Here is a 25,585-nt window from a genome sequence, read left to right on the forward strand (position 1 = left end):
GCCCTCTCCTAAGAATAGATTTGTAAAATCTGCCCCCCCCCCCCCGCACTCCACCATTTCTATTCCCATTTTGTTTCTATGCGCTGGATTCAGTAATTTGTCCCAATGGCCACAGGAGGGCGTCGTATACTCGCTTAGTTCGGAATTGTGACATATGATTCGCTTCAACGCTTTTGGTTGCGAGTGCAAGTAGTTTCTAGCTTTTTCGACCATGTATGTGATATAGATTTTTTTCTCATTACAAAATATTTACGTACTTTAGCGTCACATCAGCTGGTTTGACAGAGACAGACATCGCTGGCTCGAATAACAAGATTGATACCGACTGCTTGCAAACGATGGGAGACTTATAAATTCACTTTTCTGTTCTTCCATTTTTTGTCTGTCTGTCTGTCTGTCTGTCTGTCTGTCTGTCTGTCTGTCTGTCTGTCTGTCTGTCTGTCTGTCTGTCTGTCTGTCTGTCTGTCTGTCTCAGTGTACGTACAGAACCATTCAACCACAGGGGCTTGAAATATATCTCATTTGTTTACAAATATTTATTTTCTCTTTATTGTTTATTTTTACACTTTTCTTTGAAATATCTTTTCCCTACAAGGTGTCATGTAACAAAGTAATGAGTTGAAAGCTAGTGTTGTGTTCATTTTCTAAATCAATTTTAACTGTTCTTTTCTTGGTTTAAATCATAGACAAACTTTGATGTAGCCTAGAGACTCGTCGTTTGACTTTCTGTAGAATCTCTCGATTAGTTGGCAACTAGCAGTCTGTGGGGTACCTTTGATGGGATTACCGTCTCTCATAAATTGACAGATACTAGTACGTCGTGTCGTTCCGCCCTCACCGGCTTCCTGAAAGAGCTAGGGGTTGACGGATGTGTGAGGGCGCCCCGTCACAGCGTACATTACAGACTATGTCGAGATGCAGCCTACGGGCAGATTTGTGGTTTTCAATAATTATATGTTGTTTCAGACCTAAAATTATGTTTTTTAATAGAATCCCCCCAAAAAATTGTGGGAAGTGTGTTTAGCTTCTCTTATGTGCGCTCCCACTGGTGGTGAATTGAAGGATAACTGCCATCCCTTCTCATGTACTCTATCATGGCTTTCGACAGTGTGTGTGGTTTGAATTTGTATGTCTCTAAATAGCCTCCTACATTCCTTATTTTCAAAAAAGTGCTCGCAGTGGGAAGGGAACACCACACACCCTCCCCACTAGCGATCATAGGGGTGCTGTTTGTGCCCAAAATCAAGATTGAAGGCTATAGGCATCTTAAAGTATAGGTTACAACCCAATGTGAGACCTCTTCTTGGAAACCCATCTCTTTGGAAATCTCATAGACCCTTAAAGTCGATTGCTACTGTGAAAATTCTTGGGTTCATATTTCGGATGTGGCTATGAATGTTTTTGAAAGCGCGAAGGAGGGGGGGGGGGGGCTGCGAAAATTTGTTTGCCAAATTGTTTTCTCCCCTGGCCGTAAATTCTACTCGTTCCCTAACTGAACATTATTCAGTTCACATATCTGTCAGGTCACACCACGCATAATAGTAATACAAACATATCAGTTCTATGAAAAATTATTTAATTACTTTTACACGGGTAAAAATCTCCCTTGTGCATCATTATAAATGATAAATTACTACAGATATCACATGAAAAGACAAAAACATGTGATAATAATCGTCCCTTCTTTACAACTTTTTGTAGTGTGTCATTATCGACAGTCAACCTCCATACCCAGAATGCTTGTAATGATACTCAGGAGGCGTGGCGAAAACGAGGCAGTCTGTCAGAGGATTCAAAGATGGCGACTGCTGTTAAGTTCGACTCTCGGAATCTTGAGATTAAAACCAAGTCTATTGAACAGACCCTGGTACCTTTAGTCACACAGGTAAGCCAACATGTAAATGGATTCAATCATATTCAAAGCGCGTGGTTTATTTTGCGGTCGCGTCAATGCGTAATCCGGAAATCGAGATCGGCCGGGCGTGATGCTCGTCGCACTTCTGCGCTGCACTGCGAACTTGTAAGCAAGCGAAGACTGCAAATGTGCAATGTTACGTACGTGAATATATTGAGCGGCTGCTTGCTATCAGTAATCGCGTAAGCTTTATGCTATATAGAAGTGAGGACGGACAATTCGCCATGACTTGGACAGACACAGTTACATTCATAGCAGCTCGTGGCAAATAAATGTCAGCGAAACTGTCATGTTATGATGTTGTTCACATCGCACTACTGGGCTTTGCGAACGTGAAATTGATCTATATATGTGTAAAGTGTTTGTTACACTGCTCAGCGGATTTTGGTATGGTCAGACGCCGGCGGAATATCAGGAAGACGCGGGTTGAATGTCGCTAAAATCACGTTATTACTGGTCAAGTTAGAACAATCAGAAACGCAGGAAAGCATAAACGTACAGTTAAACTCTGACTGCGATGTTATCACTTAAAGTTGCATTAGATTTGATGGCCATGTGCGTGTCTGGCAATGATTTCACCGAACTGGGGTCTTGTTATGAAGCGTGCAAGACTTGGTTTAATTCATTCCAGCACACTCGTTCAACAGCAGCAAACGCCCACCCTGCAGTCGGCATACACAGGTCGTAAATAACACGTGCAGATGATCCGACACAGGCATTGTATTGCCCGAGGCATTTAAAAGCCAGCGAATTCTATCAAAGATTACTTTTATTTCAGCAATCACATGAAAGGCCTTTCAAAAGTCTGATTGAGCAAAGTCAGTCTTTTCATATGTCCAGTAATTTGTACTGGCCCTGTTCCTGTCACCCCTTTTCCCAAATGGATTCACAATACACATGAAAAGTTTTACCTCGTTAATAAGCAAACTGTTTCCTTTTCGCCATTAACTACTTGAATAGAGCATTTTGGTTTGTTAGAGGAAACATTACTTTTCACTTAACTCACATGATGGAAGTGTAAAGGCAGCAACTCAACCTCTGCTTGATTTGCATTAACCCAAGCCTGCCAATATCTGTCAATTTTTAAATAAACTCATCTGGAATAACATAGTAACTCATTTTCACACAAGGTAAACATAACCTTGGACTGTCACAAGAGATAAAAAAACATACATATCCTTATATAATTTAAAGTAATCATGCGTTATTAGCAATCAACCAAAAACTGTTCTACTGTTTATTTTTAATCAACTATTGTTTGAAAACACCTTTGTTATAATTATATTCTGTTAATTTAGTAATGCAGAACAAAGTCTCATAAATAACTCAGTTTTGGTATAATTTATTCAGTTGATGTTGTAAGGATAATTTGCCTTGCAGCTCACAGCAGCCAGTAGAAAGATGAAAAAGTCAGATGTTCTGAAAAAGAATTTTGCAATAAATAATGCAGACTTTACAGATACAATTGAAACTAAAATGTTAATGTATCCTTTTTAGACCAACCTCAGGGTTGGAGGACAGAACAAACAGTGTCTATTTTATTACAAGTTAAAACTTTCAAATCTGTGATCAATATTCAACCAAGGATTTGACCCCAGGTGAAAGGTCAACTAAATGTTTTTGAACTTTAAGTGAACTTTAACCAGAAAAACAAACTTTTAAGTGGGTGAATTAGTATGTAAACAGATGTTGTGAAAGAATGTGTATATATTTGTTTATATCAGAAGGTTTGATATGAATAAATCTGATATTGGGATGACTTTGTTGTTTTACCAATATTCTTGTTTGACTACAAATCCAGTGACACCATTAAAGGGACACAGCCACATCTGAACAATGTGTTGTTCTTATCTTGTCTAGGGAATTACATATATTTATTTTACATGTACGTATAGGAACATTGTTACTAATAACTGAAAGGTCTGTAGCATTGTATTAAGGCAACCCTTGGGTGAATGATATGATGACATAATTTTTGGGTAGTCCCAAAAATTGCCAGTGAGGTCATGATCATAGAGAAAATGCACATGTATGTACCTGCCAATGCTATGTATGGAGATTGTATATTCCCAAGGACATGACTTGCACACCGGATGAGGTTTATGTAATATTTACAGGATAAAATTAGTGTTTGAAGTTGGCCTACATTGTATGTCCCTTTAAAAAATACTGTATCTTAGTTGGCACACCCCCATTCCATGGCTGATGGAATTTATAAACACTAGATGGAGAAAGATAGGACTATAATAAACAAACATACCAGCTGTAGCACAGGTGCAATGAAAAAATGTGTGTCATAGAAATTTATTGGCCACCGATAAAGTAGATCTCTCCTGGGGTTTTAGGACAAGGGAATGAATGAACAATATATCTAGCTAGAATGTGAGTACAACAGTCGAGAACAACAAAACAACTGACCTAAGTTGTGAGGTCAAACTATGGTACATTTCTATTTAGATTGTGTCAAGTACTGTGTATTTAAGGATTGTGATGTTCACATATATTAAAGTGGCACAAGCTGAGTATAAGATTTTGACTCGTGTGAGAATACTGACGTAAAAACCTTGATTAAACTATTCTAGTGTAACGTATATGTCAATACGGTGATGGATCATTTTGCCCCAATTTCACGTCGTTCCATTCCAACTCGTCATATGCAACTCACCCCATTTTCAACTCGCCGCAGTGTCAGCTTGCCCCGATTTCAGTGCATCAGATTTCTGGGCTGATTGTTATATTTTGCAGTATTTGTAAAAGGTCTGGTTTTCCTACCAAAACAAGAGAGGGATATTAAACCAAACTGATATATTGGATGTACAGTGTTTTTTACATCTTAGTATCGAGACGTTTTCATAACTAAAATACTTGCACACATAAATCATATTGCAAAGATCTGTAAATTACTTTGCTACATCATTTTATAAGTGGTTTATTTACCCAATTTTGAAAAAGTGGGAAGAGTTGAAAATGGAATGAGTTGAAATTGGGATGAAGTGAATCACAATCTGTCAATACATACCCTCTATGATTGTCACAGTACAATTGTCTTCTGCCAAGTTCTGGTATTGTTAAAACTGTTGATTGCATAGTAGGGATTTTCTCAACTTTTTTTTTTTACACCATCACATATTATATCATGGGATGTTTTAAGTTTGAGTTTAGTCACAAGTGATGCTTAAGCAGTAAGTAGAATACTACCAGTATCTCTTAAATATGCAGTAAAGACTACGCCAAAAAGTATATACATTCAATATTTGCCCCAAAGATATAATTTTAGTATTACCTAAATATGATACCAAGTTAACACCAATGTGACATTCTGTGACTTTCAGTTTCAAAATATTAAATAATGCTGTATATACTATTGAGAGTAGCATAATCCCAGCTTCTTTTGCGACACCGTTCAAGATGATATTTCGCAGTGTTGCAGAAAAAATATCAGTTCAGGTTTGCTAAAGTGGAACATGTCTGCTTTGTGGATATGGTATACTGTTTTCAGGGCAAAAATAAATATAAATATGATCCAAAAATTTATGTAATATTTAAAATTTAGATTAAAATAGTGTATCAAGATGGCGTATGCTCCTTTTAGGTAACCTGGGCTTCAAAAAAATAAATTGCGATAGGGTGTTTTCCAAAGAAATATGTATTCTACATCTACAGTTTGACAGTTCTATCATTCTGTATATTAAATAGGTTAATCTGTGTTTATACTTAACCAATGTTAACAGCTGGGTTAGGGATTGGTGTTGCATTTTGATTGGTGTTTGTACACAATTATTGATGTGTGGTACTGTGAATTAGTTGCTTATAAAAGGATTACTAGTATACGTTGCAGCAGAATAGAATGTAGAAGTTACAATTCATCGTCCTTGTCTCCATCGTTCATACGATGTCTGGTTTTAGTGTAATAAGAAGAAAAAAATGTCATGCAGGTACATAGTATATCATAATTTTGAAATGTATATGTCTTAATTATTATATTTAATTTATATAAAGTACAAAAATAAGTGGGATAAAAGAATCGTAATATATTGAGATAAAGAGAGGATAGATTTTCAGCCTAATCCACATTGATTGTATTATCATAAGTTATGCCAGCAGATGTTCAGAGTTGTTGTCATTGCCCTCTGACCTTTGACCTTGTTAGTCATCTCCAGCTGATTTGAGAGTTTGAACAATTTGGACATAATTGCTACTGTGGAATGCACTACATGGATTTATTACAGTTTGCATTCCTATGTAGTAAACATACTGCTTTCATTACCATGTTTAGATCATTTGAAATATTATATGAGGAATAGTGCAGAGAACAGAGAAGATCTGTGTGTGTGTGTGTGTGTATTTATAGACATACATACATGTGTAATGTCTAGATCTGTATGTATGTACGTACACAGCAACTAAGAAAGTACACATGAAAGTACTGTATAGTCTCTACATATGGTAAATCTGGTACACACTGAGGTATATCACTGGTTTTTGACAGTAACAGTTTACCAGATAAGGGTAATATGGTGATTCTAAAATTAGGAATTAGATGACCTCCTGTATATAATTAGATCTGCTGTAATTTTGTGGGTCCCTGTATTTGTAACTTTTTGGCTTGATTGTAGGGGCAGCGAAATTCAAAAAAATCAAAATGGCAGTTAGGATAGCTGAAAATTTGGGTAGTTACAGTAGCTACTGTTAACCTTTGATTTATTAAAATTTAGACAATTATTAATATTACGCAATATTACGCAGGAAAATGATATAATTTCACAGTCATAATGTTATTTCCTTCTGAAATCTACTAGATGAATTATTTATGCTTTGGGTTTGGAAATATTGCAAATTATACATTTTCAATTTGACTAAAAGTGTCATTTCGTTGAAACGTCTTGTTCTTGTTTTTAGTAGCCTGGAACTTGTGCTCACTATGGGATATTTGATTTCCTAAGTGTATGAAGTGTAGAAGATGACAGCCTAGCCTCAAAACTTGGCTTTTCACCTCCACACAATCTGATTAAAATCTGATATAAGATCGTTGCTTTATTTACCTCTGTATTCTTTGTATATTTTCATCTGTATTTTGATTTTGTTGTTCCAAGAGTGATCCCAAAGAAGGCAGTCAGTCCCGGACATACATGTATGCTAAGGTTGGGGAACCCTGGTAACAGAAAGGGGGGAAGGAGGAAAGGAGGAGGTAAAAAGTTGTATACATGTAGTTTCCAATACAATCTTAGTCTACCATAATTGTATTTAGGAACCCTGGTAAACTTACTTGGACACCCTGGTAGATTTACCTGCTTACTGCCCTTAACAGAAACACTGCATGAACAAAAATAAAATTTAAACACTGAACCAAAGGAGCCTATAAATGGAACTAGCTCTCGTTGGTCATCCGATAAATAAATAAATAAATAAAATGAGTAAATAAATAAATAAATAAATAAATAAATAAATAAATAAAAATTGAAATCAAACAACAGGATATGAAGGAAATAGAGATAAACAATCCAACTGTATTTCTACACCAGATTTTAATTGGACTTGATAATGCTGTTAGCCAGAAAACCAGGATGCTGTGTTAGATAGATAGACAAGTCTGTTGGCTCAGGACAGCATGGGTTCATGATTATTTATATTATGTGAAAGTGGGTTAGTTTAATCTTGGTCTGTCTAGACAAGAAAAAGTCTCCAACCAACTCTGGTCATTTGCGTTGATATTTTCTGAGTTGTCTTGTCAGGTGGATTATGGAATGCTATTAAAATATCTGGATGGGAGTGAAATGGATGGGTTATTGTTGGTTTGTAGTCGTCTTGTTTTCCATTGGGAGACCAGCTGATCATTAGTGAAATGTCAATGTAAACTGTCATAGACGGACATTTTGTGTAGGTAGGTAGATATATGGTATAATTATACTCTAAAAAACCACTATAATGAGTATGGTTTTTAGAAAGTTTGCCAGATGTTGGCATTTTGTAGAATTGTACACGTTGTCAGTCAGTAAAATTAGTGAAGTTAGTAGTTCTCTTTGGTGTCTGTGGAAAGAAATTAAAGTTGTGACTGAATCAAAGGGTAGAAATCATAACATTTTCCAAAAGTTAACCCATGAATATTATCTGAAAATCATGAATATTAATATCGTCCAGGACTCCAGATATAGTGGGGAGATCCCTGTAATGTACATGTAAGTAGCTGCTTACACCTACATGTATATGTAACATACATCATGAATATTAATATCGTCCAGGACTCCAGATATAGTGGGGAGATCCCTGTAATGTACATGTAAATAGCTGCTTACACCTACATGTAGAAACTGAGATGTGTATGTATGATTAGAATGGTTATGTTCATGCACAGAAGATCATTTTTCAAGATTTAGTCAAATGCAGGGTATTGGCAAAATTTGGATCACATTGTAGAAAATGTAGTTAAATGTACATGTATCTGCATCAGGTTTTATTTAGAAAGAATTTGAGACTGATCACTAAAACCGTGATAATCGTAAGAGATTTTTGTTCAAAATTTACAAATTTAGCATTGAAATGTACAAATATATGTATACTAGAAATAGTATGCAAATGAGATGTCCTCTTTTGCCAAAAAGATGATTGTCATTCGTTTCTGCACGTTTGGCCCAAAGATATCATCTTTCGCCTATCTGAAGAAGTAAATGGTGAATAGCTAAATTGTGATTTATAATTTATGTATTGTGTGTAATAAGAATGCAGTCTAGTTCTAAACTGGTATAGTATTACGTATTAAAAAACAATATAAAGTAGAATGAATACAAATAAATTGAAATTTTTCCGAAAAATAGCTAAAATGTCTAGCCTAGAATCTAACTGTATTTCAGTGCTTTCCGTTATAAAGAAGGAAAGTAGTTGAGTTGATACGCCTAGATTCTAGGTTAGGCCTAATATAAAAAAAATTATGTAGTTTCGGTTACCCGACCACACCTACATGTACATGTAGTTTTTCACTGCCGACCCTAAACCTTTTTTTTTGCATATTCAAGAAAAAATAATACAATTGCGAAAATTGTGAAAGTCTTGCCAGAAATAGTGGATGCGAAAACTGACATCAACTTAAAAACAATCTGTAATAGATGTACATCTGATGAGAAGAAACCAATAACACATAGACCATATGGAAAAGAACGGAAAACATAACTACCTGAACTAGAGACTCACATATAAAAAAAAATATGTTAAAAAAAAATCTACCTACCCCACCTATTCTAAAATTGAGTGTAATTGTAATCACACAATTTTTTTTATTAGGCCTTACTAATTTGCTCTAAATACAAATGTAAGTTGAGTTTGTACAGATCCTGAAATAATGTAGTATGTGTATAATATTGTATGCAGGAATGTATGGAGATTAACAGCGTTACTATGTTTTATCTACAATCATACGATTACTGGTAAAAAGGCGTAGATTAAGTTAAATGTAATCTTTTTTTCTGGGTAATTATCATTCAGTGTATAATTAGTTCATAAGGTTATATTTATCACCCCAGCATAAGTCAGAAAACACTGCGTTAATAAGCTGATTTACTGGTAATTGTGTGTTCATTATGTTTCAATGAGTACCTTTGACTGACTGCATATGAGGTGGATTGTTTGCAATCAACTGTACAGTCATACCTGAATGACAAGATAGTAATGGGGAAGATGATCACAGGGGATCCAGGTTGACTGATAATTGATTAGTTGCCTGCCATCTGTACTAATTAGGAACCTGCTGTGAGATTTGAAAGCAGTGTACTGGGTGTCTGTCTCATCAATACAATAGGGCTAATACCCTTGGTATGTTGTGAAATTAACTTCTTGTAAACCATCTTGTCTTTATTGCTTGTATTTGTGTTTGGTCGTACTTTGCTGATATTTGAAACACTATAGATTATAAAATAACATTCCAGGTTTGCAGAATCCTTTATAACTTTCACAAGTGAAGTCAAGATAATTACATATGATGTAGTAAAATTCACACTTTTCTATGTGCATGTGTGCAGTCAAAGGACCCTGTGTAATAAAAGGGAAGCCATACAAAAGGTTCACTCAGATTGGTTCAACAACTGTGAAGCCTTACAAAAGGTTCACTCTGATTGGCTCACACTGTTCAGTATCCAGGACCATATGTAAACTACTGTGAAGCCTTACAGAAGGTACACTCTGATTGGTTCAAATACAACATATGTTGCCAGGGTACCTAATGATTACAATAATAAGAAAATTATAGTTCAGTATGCTGCCTAATCAGTGCAGTGGGATTCTTCAAAGGGGTTTCACAACGGCTCCACATTTGACCATAATGGACACCCCAATGAACTACCTTGAAGAACTCAAGTAGAGTGTACCTGCTACCTTACCGAAAACACAATGCCATCAGTAAAGTCCAAACAATAATATTTGTGGTTCTGATACATTCCTTGAAAATCTAATCAGTTACATGTAGACCTTTCCAGGGTTCCACGTTGGCTATCACACTCAACCATAGCAGGAATGCTTATAAATTGTACCTGGGTGTACTTCAAATACTTGCTATGAAAGCTACAATACTATCTGAGACAAAACAACAAATATTTGTGCTTCCGATAGGTGGATAGTATTCCTTGAAAATTCAATCATTTGGCCTCTTGCAAGGGTTCCACATCAACCCCACATTGGCCCCATATTCCGCCACAATGGGGAACACCAATAAACTACCTTTGAGAATTCAAGTAGCATGTACTTACTACTTGATACTAAAAATACAATGCCATCCTAAGGCCGAACAAAATATTTGTGGTTCTGATAACATTCCTTTGAAAATGTAAGTAGGTTGGCAGGTAGGGCTTCTTTTGTTGTGTTGTTGGTTTATTTCCATCTTCTAAAATGTTTACAATTTTGATTTGTTTGTTTCTCGTAGCCATTGAATAACAGTTCCAATGTTATTTTGAAGGAATGTATAAACACAACATTAATTGTAAGCTGTCACTCTGCAGAAATCTAAACTTAGAGTTCTACACTCTGTCAGGAGAGGGAGTGCAGATGTAAACTTAACATTTTTTCAGAGATTTGGTCGACAAAGAAGTTCCAGGTATGATTTTGTCATGAAAAACGCATGGTGGGGAGGGGGAGGAAGGAAAGAGGAGATTAGAACATACATTTTGTACACATGTATTCTGTATGGATGTTGTTATGCATGGTTTGTTTAGAAGTAGGTATAACTAAGCTACCAAAGCCATTTTAGAAGATGTTTCTCATTCCATCCTTTCTGACTTCTAGTTCCCATGGTCAGAATTATGGGATATCGTACCGGTGTATGGAAATTCATGCAAATTTTATCAGATTCCCTTCTAAGTTGTATGGAACTGGGGTGGGCCCACACCTAAGCAAAAAAACGTCAATTTAAATTTCCACATTTCTGAGTATAGCTGGTACTTTATTGCTGTATGTAACTATTTGTGACTAAATTATCAGTTATACAATGCTATTCTATTTTAATTGTGGTGATATCCACCTAAGATAATACAGCTATATTTTTAGACTGTTTTCATTTAAGTAGTGCAAAGCTTACTAAAGATAGTCAGTCAACACAGCAGGGTTTGTTTTTCTGTGCCTGGAGGGCATTCAACTGTCTACAACCTTGCCAGCACACACCAGGACAGCTTAGAAACGTTGCCAGAGCAATACTATTTCAGTTTTGTTTTTCATCATGTGCATCATGATTTTCTATCATTCTGATTGTCAATCAACTATGGCAATTCTATTTCAAATTTGTGTTTCTCATTCTGATCATCCAAATTTTCTACTTTCATACCATGGTAAAACTATTTTAAATGTATGTTTCTTATTCCATCCTTTCTGACTTCTAGTTCCTACTGTGGCAATTCTATTTCAAATTTGTGTTTCTCATTCTGATCATCCAGATTTTCTACTTTGATTCCATGGTAAAACTATTTTAAATGTATGTTTCTCATTCCATCCTTTCTGACTTCTAGTTCCTACTGTGGCAATTCTATTTCAAATTTGTGTTTCTCATTCTGATCATCCAAATTTTCTACTTTCATACCATGGTAAAACTATTTCAAATGTATGTTTTTCATTCCATCCTTTCTGACTTCTAGTTCCTACTGTGGCAATTCTATTTCAAATTTGTGTTTCTCATTCTGATCATCCAGATTTTCTACTTTGATTCCATGGTAAAACTATTTTAAATGTATGTTTCTCATTCCATCCTTTCTGACTTCTAGTTCCTACTGTGGCAATTCTATTTCAAATTTGTGTTTCTCATTCTGATCATCCAGATTTTCGACTTCCACAGTATGACCTGGCTTCATTGTGTATTTCAAATGTGTGTTTCTCACCACGCCACATGTACATGTACATATGTATATTACATACTGTATGGAGTTTGGTATGTCTATACATAGCTGACTGGCATCAAGGCAGGCATGGTTGAATGGCATCATGGGAGCAGACATAACCCCAGAATTCATTATTTTACACTTACAAATGTACATGCATACCATTCACTATGCTATATGTAGTTTGGTATGCCTGCATATAGACTGGAAACAAGGGAAAAGATACAACTGTATTTAGTTATTTCACACTTTATACTGTACAGTATACCCTACACGTAGTATGCCAGCACATAGCTGACTGGATCGAAACAAGGGAAGAGTCACAACCGCACGGTTCACTATTTCACATTTATACCCTACACGTAGTATGCCAGCATGTAGCTGACTGGATCGAAACAAGGGAAGAGTCACAACCGCACGGTTCACTATTTCACATTTATACCCTACACGTAGTATGCCAGCATGTACATGTAGCTGACTGGATCGAAACAAGGGAAAAGACATGCAACAGTTCATTACTGTATTGCATACATATAAAATGTACTTCCTGTATACCATACACGTATGGAATGTAGTATGCCAGTACATAGCTGACAGCCTGACTGGAATTAGGGAAGAGACTCAACCACACGGTTCACTTTCACATTTATATCATACAATGTACATGTAGTCTGCCAGCACATCGCTGACTGGAAACAAGGGAAAAGAAACAACCACACAGTTCACTATTTCACACTTACAAGTTACAGGTATATCCTACACGTACACGCATGGTGAGATAGAATACTGGATGTAATTAGACCAATTTATCATTGTAAATCTGTTGGGCTTAACATATGACAGTCTCATTTTGTTGCTCTGTCTGTTGAAAAATAAGACGTTGGCTGTTGTATCCATGATGTATTAAAAGTTGACATCAGAATGGGGCAATGACTGTAACAATCTAACAAATAACAATGTCTATTCTTCATCTATTGAAATATTCAATGAAATGTCAGAACCAATCAAGTCTTCACCCTTACTACTAGTGCTGCCTATACATGCATACATATTGTACAACCACAACTTGGTGTGATATCTGTTAGTATTACTGAGTCAACACAAACAGAAACCAAACTCCATCTCCAGTATGAAACTTCATCTTCAACAATGTTAAATCCTGTTGTGCACTAACCATGGAACATGAATATTATATTCATAAATACATGTAGTGATGATTACAAAATGTGTGCAGTGTCTATAATTTATACATGTTCAGGGCCTGAATTCAACGTAATTCTTCAGGCATGGAGATAGGAAGGACTACCTCCATGCTTTAGGTAAATCAATCAATCACCCCTGACATAAAGGGTAATTAATTGTCTTGTCAGGTAGGAATTGATTGATTAATGGAAATAATTTCTTGTGTTACCCAATGTGAAATAATTCAATGACTTTTTTAATCACAAGTTAAAAGGAACACACAGTAATGAAATTTAGTTTAACACTTTGTAACTGTGTTAGCGTTAAATAAATTATCACTTCTCCATTTGGAATACATTCAGAAGTTTTACCTTGTAATGTAAAAAACAGAAATGAGTTCAAAAGATATACTTTATCAAAATTTTTTTAAATATTACATGTGTGGCTATGTAAAGAATTAAGCTACACTTGTAAGCTAACAATGTGTAAGCCTAATGATCCACAGTTGGGTCAAAGGTCAAGTATTGGGAACAGCTGTTTAGACATCTCCTGTGTACAGATTACATTTGTGATCTCAATACATATAATATGGATTGTGTTAACAGCAGGTATTTTTGTATCTGTCATATGTATTTATAAAATTCTTTTTAAAATATTCCTTTTTCGGGAGTCCAAAATTAACGACAAACATTTTCATTTTTTGCATTAAACTTAATTATGTGTATTTAAACAAAAATCTTATTTCAGTTGAATTTCCCTTCCAAATTATTTGAACCAAATTCTTTAACTCTTGCACATCCCAACTAAATATAATTTGTGTAATAAAATTGCTATGTATAATCACATTGTTGAGTGGTCAGTTGCCATTTAAAAAAAGCCAATCAGAATTGTCTACTTTAAAAGCAGTAGGAGACACCATCAGAACTGACACATGACAGACAGACTGACTGTAGCACATTAAATGTGAAGTGAAGACTTGTGGACCATGAAGGACAACAAAGCTAATTGTGGAGGAAGGAGGGACGTGAAATTTAAGGGGCTGTTTTCTCATTAATTTTGTGACAGTGATGAATTCATCTACTCAAACCAGATGGAATTTATTCACTCAAACAAAACGTAGATTTTTTACAAACAAAGAAGAACCCAAGGAGCCACACAGAAAGTACAGTTTGCAATAAAATAACTTGTAATTGTTATAAATAGAGCCCACAGTGAAAAAGTCATGACTGCATTGTATAGACCTAAAGGGGACAGTACTGACAGAGGTCAAAAGGTCATCCTGAGGAGACTACACGTTAACAAAAGAGTGAGAAAGTTCAATCTTATCCTTCGCTTTCAAAAATTTATATTTAACAGAATGCAAAATACCTGAAATTATTATTGAAATGGCTGTTTACCATCAATGCGACGTGTATGGTGTGTAAAACCAGCATTTTTCATGTATTTAATAGTTTTGTTGCTGGTCATATTGTTGACTAGCAAATTGTAGGATTCTTCAGGCCATAGATCCTCCACCAGTTGGAAGAGGATCTATGGTTAACCACAGTTGACCTCATAAGTTAAACAAAGGAATTCATCTAGACAAATAAACCACAGATTATTGGTAAACTGGAAGTAGCTACATTCTTTATCTACTGCCAGACGCTGCATTCTGTGTCTTTGTAATACTACTCTGGCAATCGAGGTTTCGTCTTCCTGAGAGTAAGATAGGTACAAATTAAAACTATTGTTAATTGATGGAGTAGGTTACAAAAGCTTGTGATGTGGAGCAAATCTAATCACTCTGTGGTCAAGATAGGGTAAACATTGGAAGTCCCAAGAAATATACTCTGCAAGATCATGGAAGTCATCAGAAATGTTCCCATTCTGTGAGTACAATTAAATTGATGTCATTTCAATAGATTATATCAACATGTCACAACTACTGTTTTAGTTTATGTGTATCTTTGTAAATCGAGACCTAGATTGCCAGAGTAGTATTCTTAGAACGCAGTTTGTTGTATGTGTAAATGACAGGATATGCCTATATTTATATGACTTGTATCTCTACTGCCAGACTATACGTACACTCAGGGTCATTGTACATGTAATTTAATTTTAGAACTGCAGTTCATTGTACTATAGTGTAGGTATGGCAGGATGTATACGTGAATGTCTTGTATCCCTAGTAGTAAAGAGATGTTTGATAATACACAAAGCTACAAGTTAGAAGCAACAGATGTGGGAATGCGAATATGTAAACTATATGAAAGATACATGAAGATTTAGGTTGTCATGTTCTGTATTGATGGATGGATTGATCCTACAAACTATGACAGAAAATTGATGGTTTTCATTGCAAACTACAGATAATTACATTGCAATATACATGTACAGCAGATATATTCGACTGATATTGATGATACATGCATGTAGATGACTTGATATTTGAAATAATATTTGAGTATTTATTGAGATACATGTTTCTCATGTCTCTTGCAATCTGAGAGTGTGGGCGTAAATGTAAGAGATAATACTATAGTTTGATCCTGCAAACGATCACAGAAAATTGATGGTTTTCATTGCAAGTAATAGATACTGTAGTATAATGTAGAGCAGATATGTTCTACTGATAATGATGGTCCATAGATGACTTGATATTTGATATCAGTATTCTTTGAGATACATGTTTCTCATGTCCATGACAATCTGAGTGTATGGGCCAACAAGTAAGGGACATGTTTGATCCCACTCTCTGTATTAATAGGCAAGCAAAATCATGTTTCGTATTGTTGTTGGTGATTGGTTGATTGCGTTTCGTAGTCGGTCGATGTATGTATAGATTGAAAGATCTGACTGGAAGTACTTCTACTATCTGCACAGTACCCTACCTGTATATGTTATTGTATGTATGTACATGTATGTATAGATTGATGGATATGTAACGGCTGGGACTATCACTCGTCCTGCAGGTAATCACGACTGCAAAGTGAATGACCTATTGTGTGGCATGGTGATTAATAATGGTACAGTTAGCAAGGATTGCTTATTTTTGTCATACTAGGGAATTTGAACCCCTCAGAACACACATATTACTTACCATTACTGATAACACTTCAAATGAAGAAATAATTTCACTTTCTGTGCAACACACAAGCCAAGTTGTACATGTTTGATCAACCCCCACCCCACCCCACCCCAATTGTCACTCATAATCTCTCAGCAAAACAAAGAAAAATATTAGAGAATGTTTAATTGTCATGATTTCTGTGATGGACTCCAAGTCAGGATGAAATCAACAAAGCTGTCTGGCCAAATTCTCCTCACAGATGACCTGGAAACTTGGTAGTAAAACCAGCAAATTAAGCAACTTGGTAACTGTTGGTTATGTCTTTGCTGTTAAATTTGTATTTGGAAAATGAATGAAAGGAGTTGTGTTTTAGTGTGGAATGGTAGACAACACATACAAATACACCCTGCTGGTTTTCGTTTGTCAGTGACTCAGTTTTAAAATATATACATGTAAGATGGAATATCTACAATATATGGATACAAAAACAGCTTGAATCTTTGACTAGTTTTGTAGCTTTAGCTGGTTTTTTTCCCTCAAGAAGATGGAATGAAGACATAGACTCATTTATCTAAGATGGAATATCTCATAGCTTATCAGGGAATTTTTTTTTTCCATATTGGGGAATAATTGTCTGTCAGAAACCAACTTCAAGGTTTTCTGAAGATGATACTGATAGCTGTCGGTGAAAGTAGAAAATATGATATTCTTGATGCGTATATATTATAGATATGGCCTTTTTTTTGATCTTATCTTGCTATTCCCTCTCTGTACATATAGTTTAGATGGCTAGTTATCACAGAAGCTTCAAGGTTTTCTGAAGATAATACAGATAGTGGTCAGTGAAAGTAGAAGATATGGTACATCGTATTCTTGATGCATACTAATAATAATATGTACATACATGTACTGCAGATATGGTTATTTTCTTGGTCTTATCTTCCTTCTCATCTTGCCTTCCTCTGTCTGTACATACAGTGTAGATGGCTCCATGCTGTAACTTAGTTGTCATAGAGACTTCCAAGGTTTTGCAATCAGTAATGCAAGGTTTTCCCCAACCTCAAAGGTTTGCTTGTCAGTTACTGATATTCAGTAGCCATATTGATTAATTTACTGAAATCATGATATTAACAGGAAATGTATTTTGAATTCTGGTTAGTGTCAACCAGTGCTATTATGAGCTAGAAATGTATGAAATTTACTTCAGTTTTCTCAGTTTACTGGTGCTGCATGCAGTCAGATGTATTGTAGTTATCACAGAAACTTGAAAGTTTTCTGTAAAAACTAAAGAGACGTGAATGTTGTATGCTACAGATATATACAATGTAAGATATACTTCAGTTTTCTCAGTCTACTGGATGTTGTGAAGCTTCAGGCTATCACAGAAACTTGAAATTTTTCAAAAATGATAGAGAAACATGAATGCTCTGAGCTATACTAGATGTTGCAGATGTACTTCAATTTTTTCAGTCTACGAGATGTCTTGATGCTCCCTCGATGCTCCAAGCAATAAAAAAACTTGAAGGTTTTCGGCAGATAGACGGTAAAGCTGATTGGATCTCAATTACCCTGGGATAAAAGCTATGTCAGAGAAGATGATGAGACCCTGGATAAGCTTGGTAGTCTCCTTGTGGCTACATTGATTGATATGAAACAGTGGCATTTATCTGCTGTTTGTTGGAATCATGCAGCTAAAGGGAGTTTTACAATTGTAATGGATAAGTTAAAGAATGCAAACCCATATAAATACAGGTTTAAGTTTTGTGTTGTCAATCAACTCTTGTAGTAATTGCATTGTTACAGTTTTAAAACATTGAAGGGCAGAGTGACTTCTAGTGAAACTCATAACAGCTGTAGTCAGTCAGATGATCCAGACTAGGTTTTCTTGTGAGTTGCCATATATTAAAGGGGCACGAAAGTGAGGCTGATTTTAGCATAGTTGTATTTCAATATACATTATAGGGACCTAGAAAGATAATTTTCATCAATCCTGCATTTCAAGATTTCTCCAAATTGAAAGTATGGAAATTGAATAAGCTGGCTTAGAAGGATGCTGCTGTACACTTGGATGAGGCATTATGGGATATAAACAACGTTAGGAGCTTCACACATGTTACAGCAATGATCAGGCAATACTAAGTGGTGAGGTCATATTGCTGAGGGCTTGTACTCCTTAGGGACTATGAAGGGATTATTATCCTTTACCAAATCAATATTTATGTTCGATAAACGTCCAAGAACAGATCTGAGGTATACAACACTCGGGTGATGCGAGGAGGGGGGGGGGGGGATTATAATTGGAAAATTGAGTTACTCTGTCTAATAATGAAAACCTTAGCTTAAGGAATATACTGTTAACTTTCAATGTAATAGTTATGTTTTCTCATCTTGGAAAAAAAGCAGAAACAAACCTTATCATTATAATTCTCTCCGATGCTAAAGTATGACCAATTGAGAACTTCCCAACCTCGAAAATCCGAGGTTAGTTAATATGCTAAGCTGTTAGAAATGTGTTAATTGGCCTCATCATCTATATCAACAGAAATAAAGAAGTGTCGGGTATTTGCATAATCTTCTTTTCCATCTTTTCATTGTATGCGTGGTGCGCTCAGACCACTATAGAAAGAGGTTGTCTTGCTGCTAGACGTTCGGGCTTCTCCCGACGAAGTTCGCTGTGACGGCGAACGCCCATCCTTGTCGTATTGTAAATTCGGAATAACACCTGAGGTCTAGCAGCTAGACTAGGACATGAGTAGCTGTGGCCAGATTCATAGGAAGTATTTATAGTAGGAGCACAGAAACTTCAAAGGCTTATTTATTCTTTATTGTTTAGTATAATGTCGTAGCGTTATTTTACAAATTGTGACGCGAACTTGGCCGCTTTATAATGAACACGCAGGACAATAGCCACTTTAGCTCTGAAATATGATTTGAGAACTCTCTGTCAGCAGTTGTGTCGCAGTTCTCTGAGTGCACATTTCCAAACTTTGACCCGTCTTTTTTACACCTGACCCCATGAAGACGCGACATTACAGTGCAAATATCCATTATCGGATAAAATCTGATTTTAGACTCTAGGTTAGATGCTTGCTCTGATTCACTTTTTATGATATTATCCTATAAAAAGTACTCTGTACGTGCGAAGAGTAATATTAGAGTCTAAAATTCGATTTTGTTGGCGTCTGTCAAATCGCTACCTAATCTTGCTGCTAGATGTTCGTGCTTTCTTTCGATACTAATTACTATAAGCGAACGAAGTTCGCAGTGAGGGCTTGCCTTGGATGTTCCATCCTCGATAGCGATGTTCGGTCGTGTGTCGTATTGTATCGGAAGAACATCCGAGGTCTAGCAGATAGACTAATCGCTACCATGAAAAGAGGCCAATGGTTTGCGTGATGTTGAAAATAAAACATCCATATGATTATTATATTGAAACGGCTTAGTGAATACACACAACTAGCACTATAAACGGAGATGTGTTCCAACTCAGACTCAGACCACTAATGAATATTTTCAGTGATCTGAGGTTACACAGACAAGGAACACAAAATTGCAGTCCCGTGCTTTTAAGTTTTATAATGTTTTGCACTCGCAAATCCGTGATCAAAGAATGTACGCTTGCTATTGGATCCAGGATGAATAAAGTTTAAACGTTGTAAACCTTTCTCGAATATATTCTGACAGTGATGTTGAATTTGAGGGAAAATTCTGTTTGACAATAGAATAGACTAGCCAAGATTACTGACTACATAGCTCTTCAATGTAAGTGTGAGCAGTGAAGTGAAAACAGCTAGTGTACTTCCCGTTTCTCGGACAAGGCAACATTATATCGCCCTTCACATGCTATTGTTTGTAATTGATAAAACAAAAGGCGTTCTATGGAATATCATATCCCTTCGTCGCTAAAATTAACAGAGACGAGAAAATGACGGAAATGCAAGTTATCGAACATTCAGGACAAACACCTTTTTCAGTTAGAAAAAACTTCCCTTTGGAGATGGAGATTAGTCCCCAGCATCATTTTCACAAACCTGCGAAGAGGCCTTGATTGACACAACATTGTACAGTCATGGACATAGTCTATCTGAGAGACATTCCTTACTGTTCACAAATACAGACATTTCTACTAGGCTACATCCATTTCGTAGGGTCTATGATCCATCTCAGACCGGTTGACCACTAGTGGTCTGAGGGTCCATGTCGCCCTGCTTGCATACGGAGTAAGTCGCCTACAAAGAGACAGTTGTGAAACCCGGGCTTACCTGAAATGTTAGTATAGTAGTAACTAAAGATTTAACGCATCTGTGTTCAAATATCAGCAATAAATCGACTATTTAGTAATTTTACCTCGCCTTGGCTACAAAAGTACTAGTCCCAGTCCGGAGGACCAGAAATCCCGAAATCACAAGTTCAATCGTAAAATTTATGCCCAAGCGGACGCCCGATCAAATGTGGCGGAGTTTGTAAGGCGGGACTTTGAAATCAGTCGGAACTGGAAAAGTTCCGATTTCGACACCTTTTGTGATCGTACCAGCGACTACTATCGTCAAAAAGATGTAAAATGAGTACATATTCGACCGATTGCTAATATTTGATAGCTTTATAAAAAAAATTATATGTAATTATTTTGTTATTGGTGCGAAAGTATTTTGTTTTCGCACTCGCTATAGGACGGTTACTTTTCATAGGACGGTGTTGAGCGAAACGCGTGCACCGTCTGCAAGCAGGACTGTGAGCCATGGTACAACATCTGAGCACAGACAAGGAACACAGTTTCTTGTCAGTGATGTGAGGTACAACTACTGACCATTATCGGATTGAGAGGTGTCAACGAGTTCCAGCAAGATGCTTAGTTTAGACAAACAAGTTTTATTTACACATAGCCCCAAAGCATAGGCTGGTGGCGTTATTCACCATATGGGTACAGGTGTAAGAAGGTGCTAAAAGGTGTTACTTTTAGCATCGGCAGAATTGTAATGTTGATGCAAATATACCAGTGTGTCCTTTGGGGTACATTAATTAAATTGATTAATGAAAGTTGAAAGGACTTCACCTACTTTTGTATTGGCACAATTGTATTATAATGTAAGAATATGCAAGAGGGAGTTACAATTTATGAATCACAAGGGGCAAAGGTGTGGAGTAGGGAGTAGAAATACACATGAAATATAGTGTGTGACACACCTTGCAGCAGTCTAACATCTTGTAACTGTCCGTAGTGATCAGCAGATCTATTCATTTGTATTATCAATGATTTTATTCATATTATGCTATTTCTAAGTACCATCTCATTTTGATATCTCATTTACTAGTAGATAATACTAGTATGGTCATATATTTATCTTCAATATTCTCTGATTAGAAAGTATATGCACCATAATTTATTAATAAGTTATGAATAAAAGAAATGATGTTTTATTGCCATTTTCAATTTTTATTGTATCATCAAGAAAAGTGACATCTGCATCACAATTTAGGTCATTCATTTTTGGAATTAGTAACACGAGTTTTCAATATCCCATAATATGATGAGAATGCAGAGTTATATTCTTACAAATTTACTGAATTTGGCCGCTTTGAATATCATCTTTGTGATACATGAGTGCTGGTATTGATCTTTGGGATACATGTATTTATACTTGTGGTATTTTGGATGTTTTTAGCTTCACTTTCACTCACCAAATGTTATGAAAGTACTGCCAACGATAATATTCCTGTCCCTACATGGAAATTGTGAAGAAATATGTTATGGCTATTTGTACGAAATATATATGCACTTTTTAAAAATTTTTTTTTTTTAAATGTTTTTAATTTTTTTTAAAAATTCAAAAAAAAATGTTGTGCTGGGAATTGTTCCTAGCGTATTTTTGTTATACAGACATATACATGTACACACAAATGCACATATGTAGTTATACTTATAGTTGTAGGATGATGAAATCATTGCATACATTGTACATGTAGCCATTTGTTAGAGATAGACAGATTTATAACTCTTCCTCGACTGTATTAGTTTGTATTGATAGATAACAATGTTTGATTTATGATATTTACATAGTGAGGTCATGACCTCAATGTTTGTAGGATACATTAATCCTAACTTTATACAGAGTTGATGTGTACATAACCAAGGCCACACTTAAAATGCCATTACAGTTGTATTTGTACAATCACTTAGAAGTAGAGTAACTGTAGGCTATGTGTAGAAGTATAGTGATATGTTAGAGAGAGAGGGGGGGAGGGAGGGAGGGAGGGAGGGAGGGAGGGAGGGAGGGAGGGAGGGAGGGAGGGAGGGAGGGAGGGAGGGAGGGAGGGAGGAGAGGAGAGAGAGAGAGAGAGAGAGAGAGAGAGAGAGAGAGAGAGAGAGAGAGAGAGAGAGAGAGAGAGAGAGAGAGAGAGAGAGAGAGAGAGAGAGAGAGAGAGAGAGAGAGAGAGAGAGAGAGAGAGAGAGAGAGAGAGGAGAGACAAGGTACAGACATACATGTAGCTATACACGGAGTGTGGGACAGATTTTGATTTACAACATGCAGAGCTCAATCACAACATAATAACACAATAGTTAGCATAAATAGTATTTGTTCTTTTTTCAAACATTAAAAAAGTGTACAGTTTTGAAAAAAAAAATTTAAAACAAAGGTAACAAATTATGAATTACTTGACACATTGTGTAGTAATTTTAAAAGATCTAATATTGATTTTACTTAGTGTATTTAGATGTCATGTAATGTACATGTAAGGTCACATCTATAGATGTATTATTAGTATTCTGTATTTCAGTTAGCATTACAATCAAATCCATACGCAGTGATGGTTGTGTGTTTTCTTAAGATGTGATCTCAACCCCTCAGCCCGGAAGATGCATTGAGAATACACAAGTAGTAGTACAGCATTAGGTAGCAGTGCATGTCATTGCAAACTTTTCATGCAGAGTCTTTGTGTTATTACTTAGGCGTTTCTTGAGGTAATCTCTGGCATTTAGTGGGAAAGCTAGAAGAGATTGTGTAGTGTGGTACAGCATATATCAGTGCATGTGTAATGAAGCTACATGTAAGACTGGAACTCATGTTGTTATATGTGTTGTAATACTGAATGAATACATCAGTGAATACTTGCATCAGTGGGAAAACTGAATAGAACTCATGATGTGTAACTTAAGTGTATGGTGGATATTCACGGTATTTGTACTCGTGTGTGGTGTTTTCTGCTGCATTTTCACTTACAAGTACAAGTACGACTACAAAGAATATCACAAGTCCTCACATAAAAACAATGGTACTCTAATAGCACTCAGTAATTGGACTGGCACTAACACCTCAGCAGCATGACTTAGCTAGCTACTGGGATGGTTTTGAATGCCTACATCCACCCAATTGAACATCAGGCTAGCTCAGTGCTAACACCAGGCAGGCACTGACATCTCACCAGCATGTGTTAACAACTTGAATTCCTGCACCAGCCATACATGTATGTATGTGAGCACCAGACTAGCTCAGTGCTAATATCAATACATATATGTGAATACCAGGCTAGCTCAGTGCTAACACCAGACTGAAACTTAACACCTCACCAGCATGTGTTAGCAACTGGAAGGGTGCTTACACCATGATCCTCATGTTAACACCAAGCTATTAAACACAGTACTAACACCGGGCTGGCACTACCCTAACATCTCACTACTGTATATCTCTGTTAGCAACTGCAATGGTTACATGTTACACCAACCCAATGTGAACACCAGGCTAACCTAACACCAATCTAACAAACAGGAAAGGGATTTGTGAGCTTTAGTTCTAATGAAATATGTATTTGGGTAGACTGTTGTCAACAGTTTAGGTCTTTTATAAGATGAAACATTCCAATGGCACAACCTTTTAGCTCTTTCAAAGTGAGACTGTTTTTAGAGCCACTTCAGTCATGCACAGTATCAATTCAGAGAGCATTTCACAGTTTGAAGCTTACTCGTAATGTAACCTTTATTCAACACAATCTTGACAAGTGGAACTGTGAATGAAGTATTACTTAAGTTTTCATTGACCCGTATCTGCCAGCACACTCAAAGTAAGGAAAGCGATCACTTCACAGACTGGGTCCTATTCCATGCATCAGTCATGTTGTATGCATGGCTGCCAGGCTATCAAACCATACATTCCAGTTGTCTAGTATGGTACCCTAAAAGTAGCACAAGCTATCAACCAAAATAGTCAACTGTGTGCTTAGAAAATCGGCTCTTGTTGAATTTTAGGCTGGTACTATCACCTTCAGTATGTGTTGGCAACTGGAAGGTTAATGCCTGCAACAGCCATATGTTAACACCAGGCTAGTTCAGTGCTAATAGTACTAGGCTGGCACTAACACTTTGTCAGTATGTGTTAGCAACTGGAAGAGTTAATGCCTGCAACAGCCCTATGTTAACTCCAGACTAGTTCAGGCTGGTACTAACACCTCACCAGTATGTGTTAGCAGCTGGAAGTGTTAATGCCTGCAACAGCCCTATGTTAACTCCAGACTACATGTAGTTCAGTGCTAATACTAGGCTGGTACTAACACTTTGTCAGTATGTGTTATCTACTGGAATAGATAATGCCTACAACAGCCCTATGTTAACTCCAGGCTAATTTTAATGTGTATATCAAGCTGACACTAGGCTAGCAACTCAATAAGGGATTCTCGACGTGTATATGTACATGTATGCATAGTGTATGGTCCTCTTTGCATTGTATCACCCTGAACAAAGACTCAGAATACACATTACATGTTGTTCAGTCTCTTTTTATACCAAAATATCCTCCATGCCAAGCATTACAATTACAGGGTAGTATTACTGAATAGTTTCCCTGACGTGTTCACCAGATATAATGTCATTGAAACTAGACAGAATAGTGGATACTTCCAATACTTGGAAAACGTACGGCATTGAATTCCCCATGAGAAAACTGAGAAATTAATTGAATATGAATGTTAATAGAACCTGAAACTTCGTGAAAACCTATACCTATGTGATTAGTAGAACCTGTTTACGAATTCATAACATCACGGCACATGAATTGAATAGTTAAAACTAGTCAGTTGAAAGGTGTGTCATGAAATGTGATT

At 36.3% G+C, this 25,585-nt stretch overlaps 1 protein-coding gene across 1 annotated transcript in view; it reads left to right on the forward strand.

Annotated features, from left to right (window-relative positions):
- The first annotated feature begins 1,793 nt into the window (after positions 1 to 1,793).
- The window catches only part of LOC144450781 (alpha-catulin-like), an 87,735-nt gene continuing 63,943 nt past the window's right edge, over positions 1,794 to 25,585 (forward strand). Inside the window, exon 1 of the mRNA XM_078141499.1 lies at positions 1,794 to 1,885. Within this exon, the coding sequence (XP_077997625.1) occupies positions 1,799 to 1,885 (87 nt within the window). The 5' untranslated portion in view covers positions 1,794 to 1,798. The remainder of the gene's footprint in view (positions 1,886 to 25,585) is intronic.

This window comes from Glandiceps talaboti, chromosome 20, assembly GCF_964340395.1.
Source record: "Glandiceps talaboti chromosome 20, keGlaTala1.1, whole genome shotgun sequence".
Lineage (NCBI taxonomy): Eukaryota > Metazoa > Hemichordata > Enteropneusta > Spengelidae > Glandiceps > Glandiceps talaboti.